We start from the raw sequence: 27,219 nt of genomic DNA, 5'->3' as shown, positions 1-27,219 counted from the left end.
TTCGATTAAGGTGTGGAGGTTCGGGAGAACCGCCCACTGGAAGGGGATGGAGATCCTTTCGGACACCGAGGGATACAGGGAATACGTTCTCCCAGGATAATGCACAACAAACTAATGAGTATCCCTGTGCCTGATGAGGAAAAGTGCAGAGATGTGTGTGCACCACGACTAAACACCACTTCAGATAGAAGGGGAGAAAAGGAAAAATACTCCTTTTTTGTATATAACCCTCATCCACTCTAGCAGTGGCATTCATCATCATCTGAGTCACCTTGACTCCTAAAGGTCAGGGTGGGCTCAACCGTGTTCCAAGAACTCTTTGAATATTAGTAGTCGGGGGGAGCTAGACTTACATAAAATTCCTCATCCTCAATTAGCGGGGTGGATGGGAAATGATTAGAAATAAACGACATAAGGGGCAACAGGTATTTGATGGTCCTATGACCCTTACAGTACCAACATGTTTCTGCTCTACACTAATGGCTGTATAAAGTCCAGGGCATTCATCAGGGCGGGCTGTTTTACTAATACTCCCTTGGTGACATCTCTATTCTCAGAGGTTTCTTAATAAGGCATCCACAATGAAAGAACTTTTAGGCATGCACGGGCAGTTAATACTTGCCAACTCAATGGTACCCAGGAGGAGGTATTTTCAAACCCCACAGATATGACAGTAGTAGGTACACGGATGGTAGGAAACCTTGACGGAAGTTTGACTACATGGCCAACCTCCCTCCGCTCCCCGTGTGGCTTGAAAATAACCCCTCTTGGGTATCATTGAGTTGGCAAACTTTAACTGCTCATGCATGCCTAACAAATCTTTTATTGTTTTATTAAGAAACCTCTGGGAGTTATTTTGCCACCATTTTCTCAAAACTGTCTTGTGGACGATGGAATCACCCATGAGGAGGATCAAACTTGCTTAGCCCACCAGATAGTGCTGTTTTAAATAATGTGTGCCTCTCAGACTGCATGACCTTTTAGGCAGGTATTCTGTGATAAATGCAATATTTGTTCACTTTTTCCAAATATTTGCCGGGGAAGGGGGCAGTCCTCCTCCAATCACTGTAGAGAAAAGTAGTCCGTGCTATTTTCAAACCTCCGCAGCCAACATTCAAAAGGATCTACTTCTCCATTTATACGGTTGAAGTGGACCGCAAGTCATTTTCTAGGTGATAGGAAACAAACTGCAGCAGCAGACAAAACAATGACACAGATACGGATGATCATTTATTAATTTTAACCCATTTATTATTTTTACACCATGTTTTATAACTCAAGTATTAACAAATATCACCAGTACCATTTTGTAGCGTCATAATATTAAATTGTTTTGGGCACAGCTATTTTTTTCCAAGATTGAAGAACATGTTGCTTCCTTTATCATTGTCCCTTGGCAGTGAAAAGGCACATGTTCCATTTTCCCTGTGCCTTGTTCTCTGAAAAGACACTTATTCAATTCATGACAATTCATGACGTAAATCTTGAAAAGAGTGAACTGCCAATAAATTCAAAAACGCAAAATTGTTTCCAGTAATTCTGTCCTTCCTCATTGCATCACTTGCAGTTGTTTCTCATGCCAAATTTGTTGTGAAATTACAAATTGGATGGTAACTGTTGGGCAAAATCAGAATCCTCCCTGGAGCTCACATTGAGTACGGAGCTGTCATGCGGTTCAATATTCGACATGTCTTCATGATTGCCGTTCCATTGTTGATTCAGGTCTTCAAAGTCCCACTGTAGACAGAAAGATATACCATATTGTGTTTTAAATACCTTAAAAATGCATACAGAACAATCACAATTCTATTCCTGTAGAGCACCTCTATTGGGTCAAAAATCATTGGGTTCAATTCACAAAGAGATTGGTGTAAGTTCAACTTACATGTTCGATTAGTAGTGCAAGATCGTCACAAAAGATGTGATTGCACTTACAAATCCTTTTACTTGTGTGCAATATTAACCCAAGATGATTTAATATTGCCATTGAGTAAACCCCACCCAAAGAAAGGGATAGTGGGCATTCTAAGGTCTGGTTTGCTTGGAAAATTTGGGAAGTTGAGAATTTTTGCGTGCATTCCAAACCTTTCTCTTAATAATTCCCACCCATAAAATGGCGGAAGATTTGCTCCTGCCATTACAGGGAGCAATTCCGTGTGTAGGGTGAGAAGAGGAATGGAGCAACACCAAATTAGTGAGTTGTAGGGAAAGGGGTTGCTCCGCATTGAAATATATGCTCTCCTTGAGGAAAAATGAAATAGACATTGCACAACAGTGAAAGTTGCCCTTGATCAATTGTGCTCGGAGTACAATTGTGCATGCATAATTGCCCTCAAATAGTCACAAATTCAAATTCACAATGTTTCCAGGCATATGTCTGGGAGCCTCCGATGGTCATAAGATTTGTGGTGTAACCTTTTGAATCCCTAAAATTAGTTAGCCTGACTCAAACGAGGTCCTAAAACCTTCAAAAGTAGATTTCTTATTTTCTTTTAGGAATGAGAATAAATCTGTAAGATTAAAACTGAACTAAAAACAAAAAGCATTTCTGATCACTGAGTTAAACACCGTGTGTACAGTAATGGAGGACATGTGTGAGGTTAGAGCATCTGCGAGTTGTGGTTTGTGGGTGGTGTGCTAATGAAGATGAGCAAAGTAAAGGTCCTTTAGAGAAAGGCAGCAATGCTGTGAGGTACCCACATAGAGAAAAGGACACCCTCTAAAGAGGACAGGTGTTTCTGGGGGATAAATGGGTTCGACCAAACCCCTGAGCTTCTTCAGGTATGGTGTGGTGTGGTACGGAGCGGCATAGGGATTTATATAGCTTTTTCTACCCTAGATGAAATCATGAAATGCTTTGCAAATAGGTGTCCTGCTACTGCATTGGAGCTCACTGTTCTTTAGTCATGCATAAACTATAGAGTTTGTTATGCAGTTTTCATGCACTTTGCAATAAGCATTTCATGCAAATGCATTGTGTAATTCTTTATATACAGAGGTTACGTTTTTTTGAGTTATAGGAGATGATGCAAAGTAATACAGAAATTTGATACTATATAGTTTCATATTGCATGGTCATTTATATATTGCTTTCAATGCCTGATGAGGAGCTGATGTGCTGTGACACTCGGTAGAAGGATAGCACTCTATGCTGTGGAATACTGACAACATTAGAGACATTTGTCATACAAATTGAGCTACAAGTGGTCATGCTTTTAGAAAAGTTTGTCAGTAGTTTGCCATGCAATTTCCCATTCAATCTGTTATATAAAGCTGTCACAAACTGTCATGCAATCTGTCATAACATGTCCTAAGGAGGTGATGCAATCTGTCATGTAGACCGTCAACAATCTGTTTGCGCTAGCGGTAATATAGTGATCATACGAGCGATTTTTCAAGTAGTCAGGGAAACGTAGAGCTACATTCTTAATGTCATCGCAAATATGACTGAATGCCAGCCTCTGGTGGCAGTGCTAATACAACAGGAAGTACAACATGGGGTTACCCATAAAGCGACAGAATCTTAGCCCAGGCGGGAGTGCCAAGCCACCAGGAAGCTCCATATGGACTCAACACAGGAGTGATAGAATCCTAGCCACTTGGGTGGTGCTAACCCAAAAGGAGATGCAATGAGATCTAGTCGAGTGAGACAGACACCAAAGGTAGATCACCAATTTAATTGAGAAGTATTGAATCAGTGGGTAGACGCAGTAGTTGACTGCGATGCCATCTCAAGTGTTAGGTTAAGTGAAGAGGCAGTGAGGGATATAGAAGTTGAATTACATGAGTCACAGAAAAGGGCTGTTGATGCTATATCCGAATGGCATTAACTCCTTATCACCAAGTGTTGATCACTGACAACCATCTCAGGTATTAAGGAATAACAATAAAGCATGGAGTGACAGTGCCTGGGCAGTTCCTTTGAGTAAAGTATGGGAGGGTTGAAGTCCTTGGCAGGTTGTATGAGTACTAATGCTCAGTTCATGCCAGCACTAAGTGAAGCATAGGATGGATTAGAGTCGCGTCTTAGTTCTCCATCGTGTTTTATCAATTACATAAAACAATTACCACCACTCTGGAAAGTGTTGTGGGTATAACAGGAGAACCCTACATTATCTGGTTTATTTTCCCAATTTTAGATCCACATATTGATATTTATTATGGGTCTATGTGATTGATTTTTATCCAGCAGTGTGATTTTTAAAACCTTTCATTTCTCTTTCTGAAATGTTTCAAAAACTCTTCCTGAGTGATCGGAGTTAAAGGCATGGAAATGTGCCCATTTCTAGCTTATTTTGAAATTAGTCCTTCAGGAACACTTTTTTGTTTTACCTGATGCTTACCCAGTCTCCTAGGGTTCTATTGAGTTACCTTAACTTGGATGCATTTCTAGTTTAATCATATTACATTGATTTGCGATATACATTTATTTCGGGAACCTCAGTACTCATATTCCACTTTTTAAAGGGATGCAGTGTATTTTCATCACCTGTGCCCAGCATTCTCCTATTGGCTTTATCTTTGCAAGGATGCAGCCAGTCTGTTATTCTGCACCCGAACTGAAAGCTACCTGTATTATAGTTTGCACGTGTTTTGTCCTCCCATTGAGCTCTCAGGTTATCAATGTAGTGACTAGTTTTACAGAGCTTTTTTTTCCAAATAAATTTTTCCAGGAGTTTTAGTTCCACACTCTTCAAATATGGAACACTATTGTAAGGGTACATTTCTCTTACTCGAATATCTAGTACCACACATATTCCACCTACTCTTGCACCTTTAGGTGGGATACCAAAAGTCAGAATAAATGCTAAATGTACCACTGTATGTGTTACGTTAACCAATCATGGGTATCTGAAGCAGCAACAAATCAAAATATTTTCCACACTACTATGTTTGAAAATATACTTTGAAACTCTAAAACAGTCGAGCAAGAATGTATTTGGTCTACTCCAACTTATTTACACTAGTAGACAACACCAAGACATTAACCAATGTCAATAAATGACATAGTAAATTAAATACACTTTGAAACTGATGTACTGTGTTTGAATATACAAAAGTGCTCTGCCTCAAATATACACAGACATAACTTAGAGAGCCATTGGATTGTTTGCTATCATTTCACAAATTGAATTCTTGTATTTCCCTTCAGTACACTTTTTGCCTCAAAGTGGAAAGTATTTGTGGAATCAATCAAACTTTGAAAGGCTCAAATCCATCAGTCACCCCTTCCCCCAAGCGTAATGTGTCAACTTGAAGACCAAAAAGTACAATTAAAGGAATTCCAAAACGATCACACTTGTAATTACTCACTGGGAAAGTCAAACATTTTATCCTACAAACAATTGGTCCTCTAAGAACAACGTGATATCCACATTCAGCTTGTAAGGGAAGTTCATTTTGACTTTTCTTTTTTTTTTTAAATAAATACTTTGGTCAGCCATATTTGTTATATATACACATAGCCAATTGAGTCTGGAAAGTTATTGAACACATGAGGAGGACAGGAGGTGCCATATCCGGTGTTAAATTTGAGCCAGAGGTTGCAGGTGGGGCCCACAGCACCTGTTTGTGAGCACAAGGGCTTGTTTGTCATCATTAGACTTTGACCCAGAATAAGAGAGAAAAAAGGCAGAAAAGGGAGAATGAAAAGGGAAGAAAAAGATAGGAAAACCGTAAAGAAGGGATAAAAAATAGAAACTGCAAGAGTGAGATAAATGGGCACAGAGTTGCTGGTACTGGATGAAAGAGGCAAGAGTTGGAATCAAGACTTGACAGCTTTGTATTTGGCAACCCAGACATTCAGCTGCAAAGACCATTACCAACTTTGGCACCACTTCTGTTACAAATCAATCACATGCCGGATCCTCCCTCAAGCAGAATTACTATAGGATTATTGGGGAGGAAGGCCGCTCCCAGTGGACCAACAAACACCAAAGTACTGACACTGAGCAAGGGCAGGAAACAAAATGGATGGGTAGCAACATACAGCAGTGAGAGTCCTCACCGACACAAATTCACCTCCCTCTAGATCAGAATTTTCAATTTTGATTCAGTTTCCATTCGAGAGGGTGGGAGTCTTACAATGGCTTGCCAGCAGTTTCATCCCCGCTCTTCGGTATTCATGTTTTTACTATGTTTACTGAGACTCTGATTGGAGTAAGCCGTTACCTAGATCTGGTTCAGATTGGTGCACAATCTAACATTTAAGGCAAAGAGTAACCAGGTTATTGTTCAAGGTGCCAGGGCAGTTCACAATGTTCATTGAACTATATGACACTAAATGACCAGCTGTCCCACAAACGCGTGCTCAGGGTACTCCCAGAAGCTTGTTATTGAGTAAACTACAGTTTGAAATCTTGATTTACTGGGCTGACAGCAGCAGAACAAATGTCCGCCCCAAAGAGATCCATTTTATGGTTCTCTTTAAACCATATATTTCTTTAAATGTCAAATACTACATGAATATTGAAGCTATAGTGCCTTTATTCAGAAACATTTAACCAATCCAAAGTAATTCATTCATTAATATCCCCACAAGCTTATCTTGGATTTTTAAATTCATATTGCAAGATTGTATTACCTTTTGCTACAAGTTTTGATTCGAACATCCGAATTTCTTCATTTTGGGGGTATTTTCCTTGTTGCGCATTTCCCTTTTAATAGAATTTCATTTGGACATGAAGCCTCTTTCTTATATGTAATTTTGTTTTTTGCTTGCTGTTCCAAGTGTATTGCTTACATAACTCATTTTAACCTCTTTTTTATATGTTATTTTTTGTTGTTGTTGTTGTTAAGTGTATCATTTGCATAACTCATGAAATCCCTGCTTACTAATAGAGAGCCAGAGAACCCTTTTTGGAAACCATTTTACTATTTAGGGGTTAGATAGTTTGGGTTTTTCCTACGTTCTGTCAGAGCTCACATCTAGAATCCCCCTTGACCGTTACATCTTAGACAATCTGATTTTCAACAGCAATTCCTAGTTGCAGCAGACATTCATGTGACATAACCCTTTACATCAACTTGTAACAATGTCAAGATATACACAGATAACATGCTCATCAGTTTGCAACGTGATACAGATATACGCAGGCCCCAAACACTGAACATTTCACAAAATCATGCACAAGATTTACAGTGCACACAAACTACCTATCATATACAGCAACACTCCCACTTCCCCCATAGCTTGAAGCTTCTATGATAATTGGCCCAACTCACATATAAACACAGCAAGACTACAAACTAGAGGTGGGAAGGGCTTCCAAGGCACCTTATGCTAGTAGCACATTTACGTGTAGGTCTGTTGAACCTCATCCCTCCAACTCCTGATAAGTCTGTTGCATGGACACAAATTGGATCTTGCGGGTGAATCAAGCCTAGATCCCACAGAAAAGAAGGAGGAGGAAATAAAGCAACAGGAGGGTGTGAAGGAAGAATGATGGAGATGTGGGTGTGGAAGCAAGTGAGATGGGTGACATCTAGACCATTGCTTTCCATGCAGGCCATTGATACGTCTGCGAAAGTGGCATCAAATTCTGGTTCGATACAATACAATCCACTACACACTTTTCTCTATTTGCAGACCTTTTTTTTTTTTTTGTTTTAATTTTTGGAAGACCTTTATTGATAGAAAAAGGCAACTACAAGTCAACAAGGAGCCCAGGGGCTCACACATACGGTACATTACAACTTACTGAAAGCACAGAGGATACATTACAGAAGGACTGAGGTCTAGTTTTAAAAGTTTTCCTTGTAGAATAGACATAAGCAGGATATCGTAGCACAACAAGTCAATACTGGTGTAGGACAATCAGGACAGACAATCGTATAGCAGAAGAAAACACCAGAGTCGCTGCGTGGCACCCAGAAAAGAAACGCCTAAACCCCAGGGAAGGAAAAAGGGGAAAAAGAATAGAAGGCCCATAGAACCAAAAAGAAAAACAAAAAGAAAGCAACCCCGCCCCCCAAGTACCCCCCACCCTGCACCACTGCAGCTGGCTACGGCCTGTCCCCCCCTAGCAGTGTGCCTGTCGCCCAATAAAAGGAGTCCCGAAATATAGAGAGGAAGAAAAGGATAGAATCCTAAAACTCTCATAAAATAAAGAAAGGTGGGGAGGAGCCCACTATCCGTCCCCCAGCTCCGCCATCTCGTACCAATAGTAGCAACAGTAGTCTGACGCCCAATAATAGTAACATGCCCAATATGCAGAGAAAACCGGAGTCACAGCAGCAGCGCACAGTGTATGTAAGGCAGCAACACCCAACCGAGACATCCAAAATAGCAACCAGGAAATCTCCAAGCCATGATTAACAAGCGTAGGCCCCCATAATAGTCTTCTAGCACCATCGTCACATGTCCCGGTCACTCAAAGAAAACTAGATCCCCGGCTGCCCCACCCGCAAGAACGGTGCAAGAACAGGAGTCAGTAGCCTGATGGCCATAAAACGGTCCCATAGCACAGATTGGAGCACAGCGGCAATATCCGTAAAACAGAATACCAACAACATGTCCCCTCCATCACAATCAGTAACAAGAAATCCACCAGTTCGATAAGGGAAGCGTCTATCCTTGTCCCGTTTTCTCCTTATCACCGCAGACCTGTGTGGTCGATGTAGGTGCAGATGGCAGTCCAGGGAAAGAACCGCGGTGTAGATGACTCGATGCATCCAGGGCAGTGAAATCCAGGAGTCCCAAAGAAGGCGCCGAACACGCCATCGCAAACTCGCCAGGTACAGCCAGGGCAGGGAGGGAAATCCCTGCGTCTATCACCTCTCGGGGCGGGTCTCGGGGATCCGCGAACATGGCGAGGAGGGAGGGCTCACGTCGTGGCGGAGGCACCGGAGGGGTATACGAATCCGGGAGCCAATCTCCCGCAACTGATGGTAGTGACAGGCTTGGGGTCACGAGGGTGCCATCGACCCCAGTGGACGCCATCGTGTCACAGGCGAAGGTGGAACAAAGAGCGGTGCCGAGACCCTGCAAGTCGGCCATCTTGGGACGGGTCGATGCACTGAGGATGCCCTCCATCTTGTCCAGTAGGGCGCAGCCAGAGCGTAGAGCCTCAGATCGGAAGGAGAGGACCGCTTCCAGTATACTACCATAGCTGTGAGAGGTAGCACACAGTATATCAGGCATGTCTTCTCGCTCGTGGGTCCAGAGACACAAGTCACAGCCAACTCGTCAGGACACATAGCAGCATGTCCACCATAACGTCAGGCAAGGATTCCCCGGGTCGGAACAGGCTGCGCACCCTAGGAGAACAACTAGTCGTACTGCGAGGGCAGATGACTGAGCCTGGGTGCAGATAGTAGTTCAGTCCGTCCAGTATGTCGCCCCGCTTAGTTCCGAGTACCTGGCCAGGTCGGAAGCCCACCACCATTAGCGGGACGAATTGCAGGCAATAAGCACACAAACAGCAGTGCGAGTGCCCGTAGCCTCACAGTTGTAGCCTGGTTCACTTGCCGCAGCGCCAACAGTGCAGCGGGACGTGGGTTCAGGGTCTGCTGCCCGACGATAGCTGCCAATCGGGACCTCACAGTCACCAAGCCCGGGAACGCGCGTCTGACGGCCGGCCTCGATAGTCACGGGAGGTCCCGGTCTTTATGCCGATGCGGGCCGCCAAATGTGTCCGAGCGTTTCCTCAACTTGTTAAAGAGCAAATGCTCCAGGATTTCATGGCGGGTCGCCGGAGTGCGTCTGCTGTCGAAATCAGCCACTTCGGTACAGGATATCTGGCAGGAGAGGCTCGAAGGCGGAGACGGTCCCCGGAGCCTAGGGACTACACGTCCGATCCGAGCGCCATCTTGGCTCCTCCTCTGCAGACCTTTTTTAAGTGCTGGGTGATACATTCAGTAAACACACAAGAACAACTCCATAGACTTCTCTTGATGGGAGTGCAGAAGAGGCTGGGGAAGGTAAGAGGCTAATGAAAGTGGATAACAATGCATTATAATAGTTTGGACTCGAACATACAAGTTGTTATTGTTATACTTATATACGATGTCAAAAGTTTCAAGCCAGTAACAATGCAATAAACAACTGGACCAGCTAATTTTTATCCTACAATTTTGTTTATAGAATGATACAAAATTTGAACTTACATATTAATGCATGTTATTGCATTTACAATCTTTAACCAAGTATTTAAAGTTAATACATTCCCTCCCCCACAATTTTTCATATAAAACATGAAAATATGTTGAGCACTGCTCACATTTATGAATATATACTGAAGTGTGTGCCTTGGACAACATAGTATTAGTTCACGCCATACCAGTAGGGTGACCAGACGTCCCAGGTATGCCAGAACAGTCACTGTAATGGTTTGTTGTGATATTCCGACACTGTTTCCTCTTTAAATAAGTCACAGTTTTTAGAGAAGACAGTTCATTAATCATGCAAGTTGATAACAAAATATTAGATATGCCCACTTCCATCCGGAATTTCTGGAGTGAAGTAACATCAGTAATTCAAGTACTGTAAAAACACAATGTCTGTGCTGTCTCAGACCCAGCCATGCACGCAGCAGGAGGCCAGCACGGCCATCTCCCTGAACCCAGTCTCCCACACAGGATTAACCTGCTAAGTTAAGTTAAAGTGACAGCCGACACTGCCGACATGTGATGCTTTGTGCAGCGAGTTCAAAAGAACTAGCTAGAGTGTAGAACTCGCTGGATAAAGCTGCTTTGATCCCTTCAACTTTAATCTGTAGCAAGCGTATTCAGTAGTTCAATTCTTTTGTTTTTCACTGTTCCCAACTGTAAAAGTAGCAAAGTTTTTGTTTGTTGACATGCCTTCGAACTGAGAAATCACACACACATATGTAAACATATACATACATTCACACACACACATGTATATATATATATATATATATATATATATATATATATATATATATATATATATATATATATTGCTACGTTTCTTCTCACCCCATGTACATGGGCTGAAGTCACGGCACAGAAACAGGTCAGTTTGTAAAAAGTTTTTGCTTTATTCACACACCATGTGAAAAGTTTTAGCGTGCATCAAAAAACGGACGGCCTACGCATTTCGGCTACTCCTAGCCTTCCACTGGACCATAGAGTCCCTGTGGTCTAGACCTTCTTTAAAGTGCTCAATGTTAGTACCCTCTTCCCTTTCCATAGTCATCTAGACCATCAACCTTGCACAGTTTTACTGGCTAGTTTACTCAGCCATTTTCACTTCTTGTTTCACTTCAACATTACAGTAAAGTACTCTAAATGTTTAAAGAACCTCAAAGCAAAAACAAAGTATATACATTATGTACATTATTCAATTTTTTGCATCTATTGTGTATTCAGGGTTAGATTCCTAAGGGCACAATCACGAGTCTTTTTCAATATCTATTGTTGTTATCAAAGTAAAGTAAAAAATTTTATACACTGTCTTAGATTGAGAACAGAGTGCTTTCTAATATATTACGTAAAGTACTTTAGATTGAAATACCAAGGGATCAACCTCAAATTATATATACCACTGATTGGAATATCAAGGGGTCAATCTCAAATTCTATGTACCAAAGTCCTTATTTCTGGACATATTGTCATTCTATGTACACTATTTACAATTACACCAATTCTTCCACACAATATTATCATTTCCTAATCGTGTACACACGTAATGGTTCCATTTTTGAGATAATTCAGACATGATGAAGTTATGTAATCATTTGTGAAGTACACATTATTTCATCTCATTTCATTTGCATGCCCTTATTAACACCCTGCATTCCATTTTACTTCATGATTGTCCACTCCAGTATTGTATTTCATAACTATAACAATAACTCATGATTGGGACCTCCTTACTCCTAGGATGCAACCATACTTTTGCTTTGAATCTGACTGATGTACTACTTATTATCCAGTTCAATACCTCATCACATCTATTTACATCTATCTACATTTCTCTGATCATGAATTAAGTCTCTCATTTGTCCCACCATTCTGTATCCATCATCTATAGGTGTACAAACAGGTCGGCATCCAAATGGGACTTCTGTCCCCATTCTCAGTATCATTCTGGACTCAAGTTTTCGAAGTTGTATTATTCGATCTCCGCCCCTTTCTGAGATTTTGCTTAATTTAATCCCTGAATATCTCAGTAGATCTGGGTTGATCTGATGACACTTCGCAAAATGTATGACCATAGGGTAGCTAGGGTCTTTGTTTTTAATCGCCCGTAGATGTTGCAAAATTCTTAGTTTCAATTTATTGATTGTGCTCCCTATATATGATTTTCCACAAGGGCATTGTAGTCTGTAAACCACACATTTTGATTCACATGTAATGTGATCCTTTATTTTTTCTATTTTGCCATTTTGAAGTTTGTATTCCTTGATATTTACGCCATGTTCACAGGCCTTACATTTGAAGCACTTCCAAAATCCTGGAGTTGTTAACCAAGTTGGTTTGTTTACTTCTTTTAATTCCAAATGGCTTTGTGTCAAGATGTCCCCAAGAGATGAAGTCTTGCGATATGCAATGCTTGGATACGGTGTTAAATTGTTCTTTAATGTTTCATCTAGGAGCAAGATGTTGCAATGTTTTCGTAGTGCTCTTTTCATTTCTCCACTTTGGTTATCGAAGTCAAGGATCAGTCTCGTCACTTCATTCTTTTGTTCAGTTTCATCATCTGTGATTTCAATTCTACTGTTCCTTGGTACCAGAAGATCTGCTCTTTTCTTCACGGCCATCCTCGATCTTGCAGTGGCTATAACCTCCTCCGGGTATCCCCTCTCCTTAAATTGATGGCTCATTTTTTCTATTTCATCCTCTAGATCCGTTTGTTCGGAACAGTTTCTTTTTGCTCGCAGCATTTGTCCATATGGAATACTCCACTTTAAGTTCACAGGATGTCCACTATTAGCGTGGAGGATGCTGTTGCATGATGTAGGTTTTCTATGGATCTTGGAGCAAAATTTGTTATTTTTTACAAATATCTCCACATCTAGGAAGATGAGATTTGTGGCGCTGATGGTTGAGGTGAAATGAAGATTGTACTCATTTTCCTCCAAGGAACCAATAAATAATTGGACTGTGTCTTTATTTCCTTCCCATACGATGAACAAGTCATCAATAAAACGACACCAAAGTTTTATTCTAGATCCATTTTCCTTTTCCTTTTCCTTCCCCACTTCCTCACTCTCCCAAGCCCCCATCAGGAGGTTAGCGTATGTGGGCGCAAATGATGTCCCCATTGCGGTCCCCTGCTTTTGGAGGTACATCTTCCCCAAGAACAGGAAAGCATTATGCGTCAGGCAGTAGCTTAGCATATCCAACAGCATTGCTGAATGTTCCAATTGACTTACTGAGCGTGCTTCAAGCACCTTCTTGACAGTTTTTACACCATCCTCATGGCGTATTGAGGTGTAGAAAGAGGCAACATCAATAGTTGCCATCAAATAATTTGTCTTCCATTCAGTCTCAGAGATCCTTTTTAGGAAATCCATTGTATCTCTCAAGAAAGAAGGTAGTGCAGTCACATAGTTCATTTTAAATATGTCTATAAATCTTGATGTTGATTCTAATAATGATCCTATGGAACTCACGATCGGTCTTCCTGGGGGTTGTATGAGGGACTTATGTACTTTTGGTAAAAAGTATATTGTGGCAGTTACTGGACTATCCGTTTATAAATAAGAATATTCATTGAAGTCAATTAGGCCTCTATCTTTCCAACCTAACAATAAAGAGTGATATTCACTGGTCCATTCTTCCATTGGATTCCTCTTTAATTGTTCATAATGTTCTTGGTTGTCAAGCTGCCTATTGGCTTCTGCAATGTAGGCTGACACATTCTGCAGAACAAGGTTACCACCTTTGTCCGATGATTTGATAATTATTGTCGGATCATCTTTTAATTCGGACATTGCTTTGTATTCCTTAGGAGATACATTTTATTTTCTCTTCATATTTTCCACGTGGCTGAAAGATTTATCTGCAATCTTCGTTATCTCTTCCACCATTAATTCGTGGAACAAGTCCACCTTGTTGCCGGGTGGGAGCTGTGGGCAAAATCTCGAGTGTTTCTTCAACCCACTTTCTCCTCCTGCATTTGTGGGTATTCCCATTATACCAAAAAAATCAATCTCCATTTGTGGTGAAATGTATATATATATATATATATATATATATATATATATATATATATATATATATACACAATTCACTCTTTCCAGAGTGAATAAGCAGGACGTACTCGCGTGCTCCAAATTTTGCACTTTTAAAAAATATTTTAACCTTCAGTTGGATATTATGGCAGGCAGACACAGATCTGCGCGTTTCGGGAAACCTATCCCTTGCTCCTGATCGTGAGCAAAGGATAGGTTTCCAGAAACGTGTAGATCTGTGTCTGCCTGCCATAATATCCAACTGAAGGTTTAAAATAATTAAAAAAGTGCAAAATTTGGAGCACGCGAGTTCGTCCTGCTTATTCGCTCTGGAAAGAATGAATTGTGTTTACGTTGAAAGTGGCTTGGTTCTGCCGCAAGGAATACGAACTGACAGAGCGCTGCAACTGCCTGGCAACGAGGAACCGAGTGAAGGTTTTATATATATATATATATATATATATATATATATATATATATATATATGAGACAAGGAATTCCTCAGCAACTTGCTCTGCGCTCGCAGACACTGCCTCCACGCCAGCAAAGAAAGAGGACCGGACCATCAAAGTCAGCAAGATGGAATTTATTTTGAACAGAACCAGCGACGCGTTTCGGGCGGAAAGCCCTTGATCACGCTACCTATACACACACACACATATACACATACACAATAACACACATACATATTTTCCCTGGCATAGTTAACCACGTATAGTTAGAGGTTGTGATTTAAAGAAATTGATTATTTGCATGTTGAAATAACTATATTCATGTAGCACTTACTACCCCTGCAGAGGCGTTGAAATAATTAACATTTTCTTCTACTGATCTCTCGAATGAGCTGATGTGTCCGTCAGTTCTGAGCTCTCTTGTATTTCATCTTATATAGCCATAGTCGCAAGCTTGCGCATTGGAACAGGACACTGAAACTGAAGATGAACTAGGGTTTGCCAGGAGATCACACTCCTGTATACATTTTGGATTACTTACAATCAGCAAGATAAGTACATTTGTATGTGTTCATCTGGGTGCAACAGCTAAGTGCCCTGGCATGTGGCACTCAATATGAACAACTGTGTATGTCTGCGGATATTTACCAAGAAACAGTCAGCATACACCCCCTGCTGTCTGGCACCACAGATCATCAATTATTGAATTGCACCGTCTGATTCCTTTAAGTTAAATGGGATATGTATTCCTAGCCGGTACAAGTTTATTGATCAGATGTTCATAAAACCAAGTATCGAATATTACAGTAGCCCCTCCTTAATCCGCAACTTTAGTGGTCATTTTATAATTTTTAAGAGGCAACAGAAACATCTTAGAAGTGTGATCCCCTCCCCCTGAAAAAGTGCACTCAATGGACAAAATACATTGGAAGAATTTGAGGATACCAAAAGAGTGGATCAAAATCAAAATCAGCAAATTAATGGAAGTGAACATTTGGGGGTAAAACTATTCAGTTATGTTCCCTATGAGGAATTATAAAAAGGTATACTTAGAACTACAAGGAATTAAATAATTGATTAAATATTGTGCCAGACAGCAAGGGAGTGCACTGACGTTTCTGCTGTACTCAGTGCTTAATTTGAGCCAGTGGTTTCCAATGCTCAGCACCGGCACTTAATTGTCAACACCAGTGCTTGTGAGAGTCTGCCACAAGGTGGTGCTGTCTGGCTAATTTAGAGATGACCACAACAACAGTACATTTTTAATACATTAAAATTACTAATACCCGTCACCCACGAGATTCTTACAGCTTTGGGGCCCTGGAACAGTCCGAATTTTCACACTTGTGATGGTTAATTGTGTTGCTACTATAATTGGCAGCATGGCAGTGGCAATGTGTGGTGCAAGCTGCAGTGGCCTCCTGGTGAAAGCCATGGAATTTATTACTTTACAAATTAAGCACTAGATGTACTGCCTAATACAAAGAGTGCCTTTAAGTACTGCATGCTAGGCAAAAATCTCCAAAGTTGGCTCAGTGTTCATTGAACGTGTGAGTTTTTTGTAGAAAGGTAAAAAATGAAGTCAGTTGCAGGTAAAACAGCAAAAACCCCAAGAGAGCATTTCAAAATCCACTGGAAACAGGTGAGTAGTAAGCCTCTTAATTTAGCTTAAGGGAGCAACATTAACAAATTCAAGAAACAAAGATTTGCAAAGCTTTGCGCCTACTGTAATCAACCAATCTCTAGCCGTTACCTTCTTACCACAGTGTATCTGTTACCAGGACAGGGACTGGAACAGAACAAATCTCTTATCTCAAAAAAATGCAGGATTGCAAGGAGCTTATCAAGCAGCTCACTTGTTCTGAAGAAGGTGTGCAATTCATTTTATTGCAGTCGCTAGCTTTTTAATCAGCAAAATATTTCCATCCTGGGGATAATGGAAGGTTCCACAATCCTAGGGTTTTATAGCTTTTTGAAATCTTCATAACTCCAGTAATTATCAGTGAGCTATGCACCCGGAAGTGTTTCCATCTTAAAATGGGGGACAATTTTTACTAGAGCCAGGTCACCTACTCAAAGCATATGTAAACCATACATCTAGCCAGGATCACATCTATCTGAGAACAGAAGTTCGAAAAGGAAGTACATAGGTCAGAATAAGGAGTATTGCACTGCATAGTGCCTACAGTTATAGATAGGGCTGTTAACAAACGTTTATGGCTCAGACTTCAGCACTATTTAATAGCTTGGCAAGACCTACTGCTCGACATTAACTTTTCCTGCCTAATTTGAAATTAACAATATTCGTAATTATAAAATTTTTGCCTTATTAGACACTACATGCCATATTTTCTACCATGAGTAGCCAATGCGGATATTACCCAATTGAAAGGTCCTCAAGTTATCAATCTCTGAATTATTATGTGTTGAGCCAGCCCTGCTGTGATTCCAACTTGTGGTTCACACCTGTGCCCAAATTTTCCTGGGCTTTGCACCGGTCCCAATTCATGGCAAGTGACGAAAGCGTTGCACAGTGTTTCACACAGAAATGGTGCCATTTTCCTAGCATAAAAACACCTTTGCACTGCGTTGCATTACTTTCCGTAAAGGGGGTGGTACTGGATTTTACTGTGGTGGATTAGTGCAAATCCCCATAGGACTAGACGCAATGCCCAGTCTACAAGATAGCCAGACTGAGCTTTGCGTCAGAGATGCTCCCATCCAATGGGAGTCTCCCATGCTGCCATATAGATTTCACAACCCAATTATACAGTGCAGGCCAGATATGAACTGCTTCTATATGGCCAACAGTAACACGCATACGGTTTAGTGGATCGGATACATTTTTAAGTGAAAAATATGTTACAAAGAACTTACTGCTGCAGTTTAGCCTATTCCTAAAAGGTATTAAATTTCAGATAAGACCACTAAGGCACAGGGCGGCAATGTAATATGCACAGACGCATACATTGTGGTCGAGTGGGAAACCACCTTATAGTACCACATTTTTCTATCAAGTATTTAGTCCCTAAGAACCATATTTAGAGAATGTGTGAGGAGGGTTTAGCCTCCTGCCAGACTCCCAAGTACTGTGTGAACAGATGCAAAGGTAGAACTTGTCTGTGTCTGCTACGCACCAGTGTAAAATAGACCTGGTGTTGCATCTGACTTTGTGGTGGTGAGAAGGAACGCAACCCTCTACACCACACTGGTATTCGCCAATATCCAGTACCTTCTAAATTAGAAACAGTGGTCGTGGATGCCCAAGGCAAGATTATATTTATGCACTTGATGTGCCACAACTCAAGATTAAATCACAGCCTAAACCACATCACATCCACACATCCAGAAAACAAGACAGAAGCAGAAGACGTTGCTGTGGCTGCAAAGGACAACAAAAGCTGTAACACAAACATAATCTTGTCAGAATATTTGGCTTGTTCAGCTGTAGGACTGGCCATGTCAAATGTGTGATGAAACTATTTAATTCACACATTCCTGTGTTTGCTACAAATGCTGTGCTCCATAATCCAATCAGCTGATTTTATCTGAAATTAACCCCTCCCCTGCTGGTGACGGAACCACTCCGTCATCAGCTGCGGTCGCGCTGTGCTGATGACGGAGCGGTTCCGTCATGGCCCGCTCGGCATGCCTGCGCGGCGCGGAAATCTAGCCAGTAGACTCAGAGTGAGAATCATCACAGCCACGGAAGTAGGCTTGAGCGTTTAGTGTGCATGTAGGAGTGTGATTTGCCCACTTCCCAAATACTGCCACTGGTGGTAAAGTGGCAAATACGTTTGTTAGCTTGGCTTATATAGAACACAAAATGCAAAATCGTTAATATAATATCACATTTGGCCTTCATTTATGTGTTATGAGTTAATAAATGTAGATTGGCATATTAGGTGCTCCAGTAATGAAAGGAAATTTCCTATGGTTGCTTAATCACAGCTTTGGAATATATTTCTTGCATTTAAGTCGAGGTAATCAGATGTAGAGTCTCAGTGGTGTCGTAGAGAGCTACATATAAAGAAGCTGCTTTCCACTTATCACTTATGAGCTACCCAGGATTCCCTTTGTCTCCTTTACACAATTTATGCTGTACTCTAAGCCTGAAAGGGTATTGCTTTTAAATTTTATATATATTACCTCAACAACTCACCTTGATGCGCTATGAAAAAAGGAAGGCACACTCGAAGAATGCAAAGCATACTGCTTTATTAGTGCAGGAAAAAAAAAAAAAATATATATATATATATATATATATATATATATCCAGCTCACGGTTTCCGCCAGACTTGTCCACAGAAAGAATACCTGCAGGGACTCGAGCTCGATATATATATATATATATATACATATATATATAATTCCACAATTGTGTCCCGCCTTAAAGAACACTCACGGAGCACACTATGGGGTTCTGATGTTCTTTATTACGCACAGCATGACGCGTTTCGTCTGTTCCGACTTCTTCAGATACTGTCTGGTAGTTTAAGAAGTTAGTGTTTTTTTCAGTTCATTAAAAATCCTTGTTGGGCTCCTCCTACCCAGTGTTCAGCAAGGAGGGACTGCATGGAAATTGCCCTTCCTCCTGATTTTTGGCCGCCATCTTGGAGTGTCTGTTTGTTTTGCCAAATTGTCGTTGTTAATAGCGATGTTGATTCTTTGCGATAAGCTTACAATTCTCGCTGGGAAAAGAAACATGCCTCTTTGATGTTGTCATGTCACTGGGTGGTTTTGGAGCCTCACGATTCGCTTTTCCTCCCATTTCATCAACGGCTTTAGGATGTCCTGTATCTGGGATTGCCGGTCTGAGTAATCGGCTTTCTAACGTGTCGTCACATTCCAACTCGTTGGCAGAAGCTTTACATCGTAGCGGCGGTTCTGGCAGAATATATCCTCAGAAATGATCTGCTCAACCCTAATAGGGGGATTGACAGCAATGCCACACAGACAGATGACAGCAGTACCCTTAGACTAATCACTTGTTACAGTCGTCAGCCAAGGAAGTCACCAAGATCATTAAACAACAGTGGCCTATCATATTGACAGACCAAGTTCTCAGAGACATCATGCCCAAAACACCAACCGTCACATTTAGACGAGCATATGCGATGAGGAACGATCTGGTGACAAATAGCCCTGAGACCATCAAGACCAACAATTGGTTATCCCCTCGTAATGGGTTTTATCGCTGCAGCTCATGTCGAGCGTGCAAGTTTGGAGTTAATACCAGATTTTACGAAACTCCATTTGAGTCCAACCCCTCTACGTGACCACTATACTTGCCGCACTGAATTAGCAGTCTATGTCCTTACTTGTAGCTGCAATTTACAATACGTTGGCAGCACGAAGCTACCTGTGCACCAGCGCATTTTGCAGCATCTACGAGCAATCCTACACGCAGACCAGAGCTACCCCGTAGCTCGGCATTTTCAGGCTGTACATAACAAGAACTTGGCAGGCCTGAAATATTTTGTCATCGATGCGGGAGTGACCAACAAAAGAGGGGGCGACTATGAAAAACAGTTGCGGCAGCTTGAGTCACGCTATATAGTATTGCTCAACAGCAAGAGCCCTGCAGGACTCAATATGGGGGAAGACCTTCACAACTTTTTATGAACATTTTACGAAATTAAACCTCATTAGGATATAAGTTTATCCATAGTTTATTTCTGGTTTAAATTGTTTTAGGTTTACATAGCAGCTTGTCTAAATATTCAAACGATAATGACCAGTGAGATGAGCCCTTTCTTTTTCTCCCCCCCCCCCAGCCGTAACAGTCATTTGTTTGCATATTAGTTAGCACGAGCACTTGGGCACAGCTAATATTTTGTCTTTATATTTTCCTCCAACACCAGTCCATTCACTAGAAGAGCACTCGGTTAGCTTTAGCGCACAATGTCTAAGAGCCACACATTAAGCAGGAATTAGGATATTAGAAGAAATGAAGGTACCATGAAATTATCAAGTAGATACCCATGAAGTCTATGGATGTAAATGAGAAAGGAAAAATATCCGTTTCGATTATTGCTTTGTTTGCACTTTTCATAGGTGGCAATGATTTACTGGATCACCTATGTATACGACATGTATAATGTGTTTTGCAATGGGATGAATTTGAGAAATGTTGATATATGTTTACATATGCATATATTTGCACATATGACAACCTATGCATATTTGCACATACCATAACCAAAGCGTATTTTGCACAAATAATAACTACTGCTTATTTGCACACATTATAACTATAAAGTATAGATGTTGCTTAGAATAAATGTTTTTTTTTTCCCATTGATGCATAAAAAACCATAGACAATAAGGAGGCATTTCATTCTGGCCCCGTAAAATTGTATCATTAGGGTACCTTATTACCACACGGTATTAATTTTCTATACATTTTGTGTAGGACTAAGGGTGGGCATAAGACCGACCATCGTATTTCTTTTAAGGGTTGTACAGTTTAATTGCATTTGTGCAGTAATACATACAGACTATGATGAGTGTGTTTTAACCTGTGATCAGTGTAAATATCTGTACTTATAAGAAATCATAATACGAGGTGGTTTTTATATATCAAACACTGTGGTAATACACTTTGTTCATGTTACAAAATGGCGCCCATATTATCGACCAGAGAGCAATGTAAATAGCATGTTAGTCCTTTCACTATTCTTATTATCCTTGAAGCTTTGGCGCCCAAAAGCGCTAGTGTGGTGATTTTAAAAGTGTCCTAATGCCGGCTGTCATTTGTCAGTGAGCAAGGGCACGGACGTGCCCGAAACGCGTCTGATGGCAGTTTTTTACCCACATGTTGTGAAATAAACACCAGCAGTTGAATAACCGACTTCGCCTTGGAGTGCTGATTTGCACGCGCAAGTTATAGTGAGTCCATCTAACTATAACGTGGGAATTTCAATGGTTTTATATCAGTAAAATTTCCAGCTAACTATAACTGGTGTGAAACCTATGGTTTTTTCAGTGAATTTAATAGGTTTTTTAAATGCTAATTCCTAACTTTAACTGGTGTGAAACCTAAGTATTCATTTTTTTTTATATAATTTTTTTTCTTTTGCGCTCTGGGTGCGCGCTCCGGGAAGCTTTCAGCTAAGCTCTCCGGTAAGCTTTTCCGTGAGCTCATCTGAAAGCGCACCCAGAGCGCAACTGTCGTTCGTGAAAAAAAATATGAATGAAAAGTTAATAATAATGCAAAACATTTCGTACCATACAAATAAAATTAGTTTTTTTAATAAGGAAAATGATTATGCATTTCTGTAAAAGTTTGATGACGTCACTTCGGCGCGCAACGTAAGTGCCCTCGGAAGCGCCTACGTTCGCGGCGCATAAACGCACGCAAAAGCGCCTACGATCGCGCCACGTTTGCGCCCCGGAAGCGCCTACGATCGCGCTGCGTAAACGCACCGGAAGTGCTCCGGAGCGCGCAGCGTAAACGCGTCGGGTCATGTGACCCAAAAATAACACTTTTCATTGGTTTTTTTACAATGAATGAAATCCCCACCCATTTCCTTCACTTTTGTGACTGAAAGACCTGCCTTTTTGCTCTTGCACATTTCTTGGATAATCATGGCTGCCAGACCATCCAGCAGTGAAGATGAGCCTGAATTCATTGATGAAGAGCCTCCTCAGTCGAAGGTCAAAGAGCATTTCATCTGGAAATTTTTTTACGTTTCCAGCAGACCAGAAAAAGGTGAATGCACCAAAAGTGGAGTGCAGGATCTGCAAACAGGTCCTGTCACGGGGTAACCCCCAAAAAAAGTACTCTTTTGGCAACTTCACCATGATTCGCCATGTGGAGAGGAGGCACCCCCAGAATTTTGCCCGGGAAAGTGTCAGGGCTCTGGCACAAGAGGTTCCCAGAGATGGGGCCTCTACATCAACCGGAGGAGCAACTTCTTCTGGGAGAGAGCAATCGCAGGAGCAGGTGGCAAACATACAACCTGCATTTAACCATGGGGTCGTCAAATGCAGATACTGCAATCAACTCCTCACCTATGGGGAGCAAAGTGTCCTGCTCATGGTTCGAGCATTGGAGAACCATCGCTGCCCTTCCCACCCCTAATTTTTTTGTTTTCTTTTTGCTCCTGTTGAGCAGTTTCCATTCCCTGTTTTTGTTCCTGTTCAGTTAAAAGAAGAAAACCAAAAGTTCTTTTCAGAACTACCTCCAATTCTCATCAAAGAGCTATATTCTTAAAAAAATGAAGAGTAAGTGAAATATAGTGCATTGATAATTGAAAGGAGAATGAGTAAGAAAGAACAGAAAGGTATGAGAGGTGAAAGGAAGTGAAGTAGGAGGAATGAAAGAAGGTGAGTGTTAGAAAAGAAAGTTATGACACAGTGAATAAACTGGAGGCCTCATTTCTGAAAAGTGACGCATCGCTACGTGAAAACAGCAATGCGTCACTTTTGTGGACGCACTCCTTATGACATTCCAGATATGTCATATTTAATATATGACTAATCAATTCGCAAGGAGTTACAGATATGTCAGTATTTCTGACGTATCTGTAAACACAAAAGTAACGCATTGCTGGAGTGCGTCACAAAAGTGACGCAACTCCAGTAATGTGTCCTTTCACATGGAAAAAGCACCATGTGAAAGGTTTGCTGTGAAGCAGGCGCAAGATTTTGGCGCAACAGCATCCTAAAAGTGACGCACTGCGTCATTATTACCAAGCTTTTTGCAGGGGAACACCCCCTCTGCATGCATTATACCTGACACTATTTTTAAAAAGTGACGCATCTAGGTACATGGGTCACTTTTTAAAACTCTGCGCCACATTATATCTGCATCAGGTATAATGTATGCAGAGGGGGCATTCCCCCGCAAAAAGCTTGGTAATAACGACGTACTGAAATCTATGAGATTTCTCTGCGTCACTTTTAGGATGCTGTTGCGTCAAAATCTTGCGCCTGCCTCGCGTCACTTTCATGTTTACAGATATGTCAGAAATACTGACGTATCTGTAACTCCTTGCAACATGATTCGTCATACATTAAATATGACACATCTGGAATGTCATAAGGAGTGCGCACAGAAAAGTGACGCATCACACCAGCAGTGTAATAAAATGTGCCTCGTTGCACTATATTTAAAGGACGCAACAGCATCCTAAAAGTGACGCAGTGAAATCTCAAACATTTCACTGCGTCGCTATTACAAAGCTTTTTGCGGGGGAACACCCCCTCTGCATGCATTATACCTCACGCAGATATAATGTGGCGCTTAATTTTAAAAAGTGACCCATCTACCTAGATATGTCACTTTTTAAATATAACGCAACGAGGCACATTTTTTTACACCACTGGTGCGATGCGTCACTTTTCTGTGCGCACTCCTTATGACATTCCAAGTAACGCATTGCTGGAGTGCGTCACAAAAGTGACGCAACTCCAGTAATGTGTCCTTTCACATGGAAAAAGCACCATGTGAAAGGTCTTGCGTCAGTCTAACACCTGCTGTAAAGCAGGCGCAAGATTTTGACGCAACAGCATCCTAAAAGTGACGCAGTGAAATCTCAAAGATTTCACTGCGTCGCTATTACAAAGCTTTTTGCGGGAGAACACCCCCTCTGCATGCATTATACCTGGCGCTATTTTTAAAAAGTGACGCATCTAGGTACATGGGTCACTTTTTAAAACTCTGCGCCACATTATATCTGCGTCAGGTATAATGTATGCAGAGGGGGCATTCCCCCGCAAAAAGCTTGGTAATAACGACGTACTGAAATCTATAAGATTTCTCTGCGTCACTTTTAGGATGCTGTTGCGTCAAAATCTTGCACCTGCCTCGCGTCACTTTTATGTTTACAGATATGTCAGAAATACTGATGTATCTGTAACTCCTTGCAACATGATTCGTCATACATTAAATATGACACATCTGGAATGTCATAAGGAGTGCGCACAGAAAAGTGATGCATCACACCAGCAGTGTAAAAAAATGTGCCTCGTTGCACTATATTTAAAAAGTGACGCATCTAGATAGATGCGTCACTTTTTAAATATTGCATAACAATGCGCATTTTTTTACACCGCTGGTGCGTCACAAAAATTGACGCACAGGAGGCGCAAAACTGGCAGCGCAAGGCCTTCATAAATATGGTCCTGGATTTTCCCCGTGCTTCGCCGGTGCGCGTACCATGCGCTTCCCCCGCGCAAAACGAAAAAAAAAATAAAAAATTTAATTCCCCGCAGGACCCTATTTTAGCCCCTACATCAAACCTAGGGGGTCAGAGGGGGTCTACTCTTCCCCCTTATGGTCATTTGCCCCTTTTTTTTTCAAACCCCTTGTGTCTCGATTTTACCGAGACACAAGATGGCGGCCGCTCCAGACTGTTTAGAATGTTTACAGACACCCAAGAGCCAATCAGCTTCCTGCGCGCAAGTCGCGTGTCGCGCCTGGAGCGCACTCCGGTGCGCGCACCGGAGAGCGCCTATAGATATATATATTTTTTGGCACCTAAATTACTCAAAATCCACTGCAGCACATATCTTGAGACATAGCAAATGCACATCGGGCTACCAGTCCCTTCAATTTTGCCAAGTTTGGTGGAAATCCATTCAGCCGTTCGGGCTAAAAGTAAAATCGACCGCCCTATGGAAATTTACATGGGGAAAACGCGTTTTGGGACCCCCCTTTTATCTCGGCCCCCGCTTGACGTATCCCCCCCAAACTTTCAAGGAAGGACCGGAGCTTGACGAGGCCGTTTTCAGGAAATTTTCAGGCAGATTCGTCAACCGGTGCCAAAGTTATTCCAAATAGAATTTTGAGATTTAACATTGAAAAAAATCCTAACTATAACTACCTACTGGCGACTGCCAGTAGGTTATATATATATATATATATATATATATATATATATATATATATATATATATATATATATATATATATATATACACACACACACACACACACACACACATTATCCCTGCAATAGCATTCTTTCTTCACTAATTTTATCAGGATGTGTGCCACATATACTATGTATAATTCTGCTACACAACTGTGATATTATGTGTAACAGTTTTTAGTATGTATTTCTCTATTACTTGCAGTTTTTTGTATTGATTTACAGTATATGCTTTATGGTCTATTGTCACGTGACATGGGTGTTGCCACTTTATAAATGTCTCTCGCAGAGCCAGCCTTATGTGACCAAGGCCGAAACGCGACATGGCAGGCAGAAGGGAGCAATAAAAATCTTTCATCTTACCACGAAGAGGAGTTTGTGCATTCTTTTTCACTATTTGTTGGAAGTTTTACAATGCCCTGGAGTTTATATATACTTCTGGTGAATAAAATATGATGAAAACCTCCCTAGCTTGTCTCTAAAGACGTTGAGAGCAAGATTGGATCAGATATATATATATATATATATATATATATATATATATATATATATATATATATATATATATATATATATATATTATATATGTTCACTCATAAAAGCAAGGGTTACAGGGACATTGGAGTTAGACTCAGAAGTACAGCAGTTAAAGTTACTTGAGCTAACTATAACTTACAATCCCGCAATGCACTTCTTATGACCTCACACATTACATCACTCATGACATGGCGAGGGGCATCACTAGCCTATACTTTGTAGTCTTTTGTGCGTGATGTAAGCCAAGTTTGTTGTTCTCTGTGCGTCTATCTCTTAGGTGCACAACGGAAGCCATTACTAAGCAAGTCGTACCAGTTCTGTGAAGCTTGGAATGGATTTCCACTGTGTAAAAACCAACACCATTAACTTTCCTCAGCACTTGTTTTATTTTTAGTATTGTGTTAGAGAAGAGGAAGTATGCCAATCTACATTGCGTGCATGTCCAATACAGGTTACGATACCAGTAAAAGTTATATTGAGGATATCAGGGAGTGGTAGATTTGTGTCTGCATAAAATATATTCAGCAGGAAATCTAGGTGCAAAGTTCAAATATGCTTCAAGATTATGAACAAAAGAAAGGATGTCAGTGGTCCAAAATGAGTTTCGGTAAAAAAAAAAAATTATGATGACTGTCCAAGGAGAGATTGTATTCCAGGTTATTTTGTTTTGTATAGCACTATCATTATTTTGGCACCGTAGTTCATTCTATGCTTTGCTTACTTACTTGTGTTTGATATCACCTGCCCTGAATGACCTATTTTATATGGTTTGTAGGAGAATATATGTATGGTCACACTTGGAGGCTAGCCTTCTTGATGCTGTGTAATGCTTAGGACAAAGAAGTAAAAAACAAACAACAACAACCCAGCAAAGATTAAGGAGGCACTGGCACACCACAACCAGGAAGGAGTAACAAAATGGAAGAAATAAGTTCCAAGTGGCATTAGAACATTGGAATGTTGGGAGCTCCATTGCAGACAATGGAGTGCTCCCTGCTTCTACGGGCTGGTAAAGGCCCGCAGAGCAACATTCCAATGTACTACAAAGGCTTCTCGAAGCTCGAGGGGATTTATATCCCTTCGAACTTCGAGAACCCTTTGTTTAATTTGTTAGAACATTCTGCCCTCTAGTGGCAGAATGTTCTATTAGCCTAATAGCCCTTAGTAGCAGGGCTATACCGGCTATTAAAGTCCCGCTGTTTCGTT

General features: G+C 41.1%; 1 protein-coding gene across 2 annotated transcripts in view; it reads right to left on the bottom strand.

Annotated features, from left to right (window-relative positions):
• Positions 1–1,228: 1,228 nt before the first annotated feature.
• The window catches only part of TMEM44 (transmembrane protein 44), a 151,486-nt gene continuing 125,495 nt past the window's right edge, over positions 1,229–27,219 (bottom strand). For both annotated transcript variants that reach the window (XM_086944288.1, XM_086944289.1), the window contains one exon: positions 1,229–1,737. In XM_086944288.1, coding sequence (XP_086800414.1) covers positions 1,597–1,737 — 141 coding nt within the window. In that variant the 3' untranslated portion in view covers positions 1,229–1,596. The remainder of the gene's footprint in view (positions 1,738–27,219) is intronic.

This window comes from Lissotriton vulgaris, chromosome 11 (assembly GCF_964263255.1).
Source record: "Lissotriton vulgaris chromosome 11, aLisVul1.2, whole genome shotgun sequence".
In the NCBI taxonomy this organism is placed as follows: domain Eukaryota; kingdom Metazoa; phylum Chordata; class Amphibia; order Caudata; family Salamandridae; genus Lissotriton; species Lissotriton vulgaris.
The sequence above is the reverse complement of the archived record's forward strand: the minus strand, read 5'-3'. Positions and strand labels throughout refer to the sequence as shown.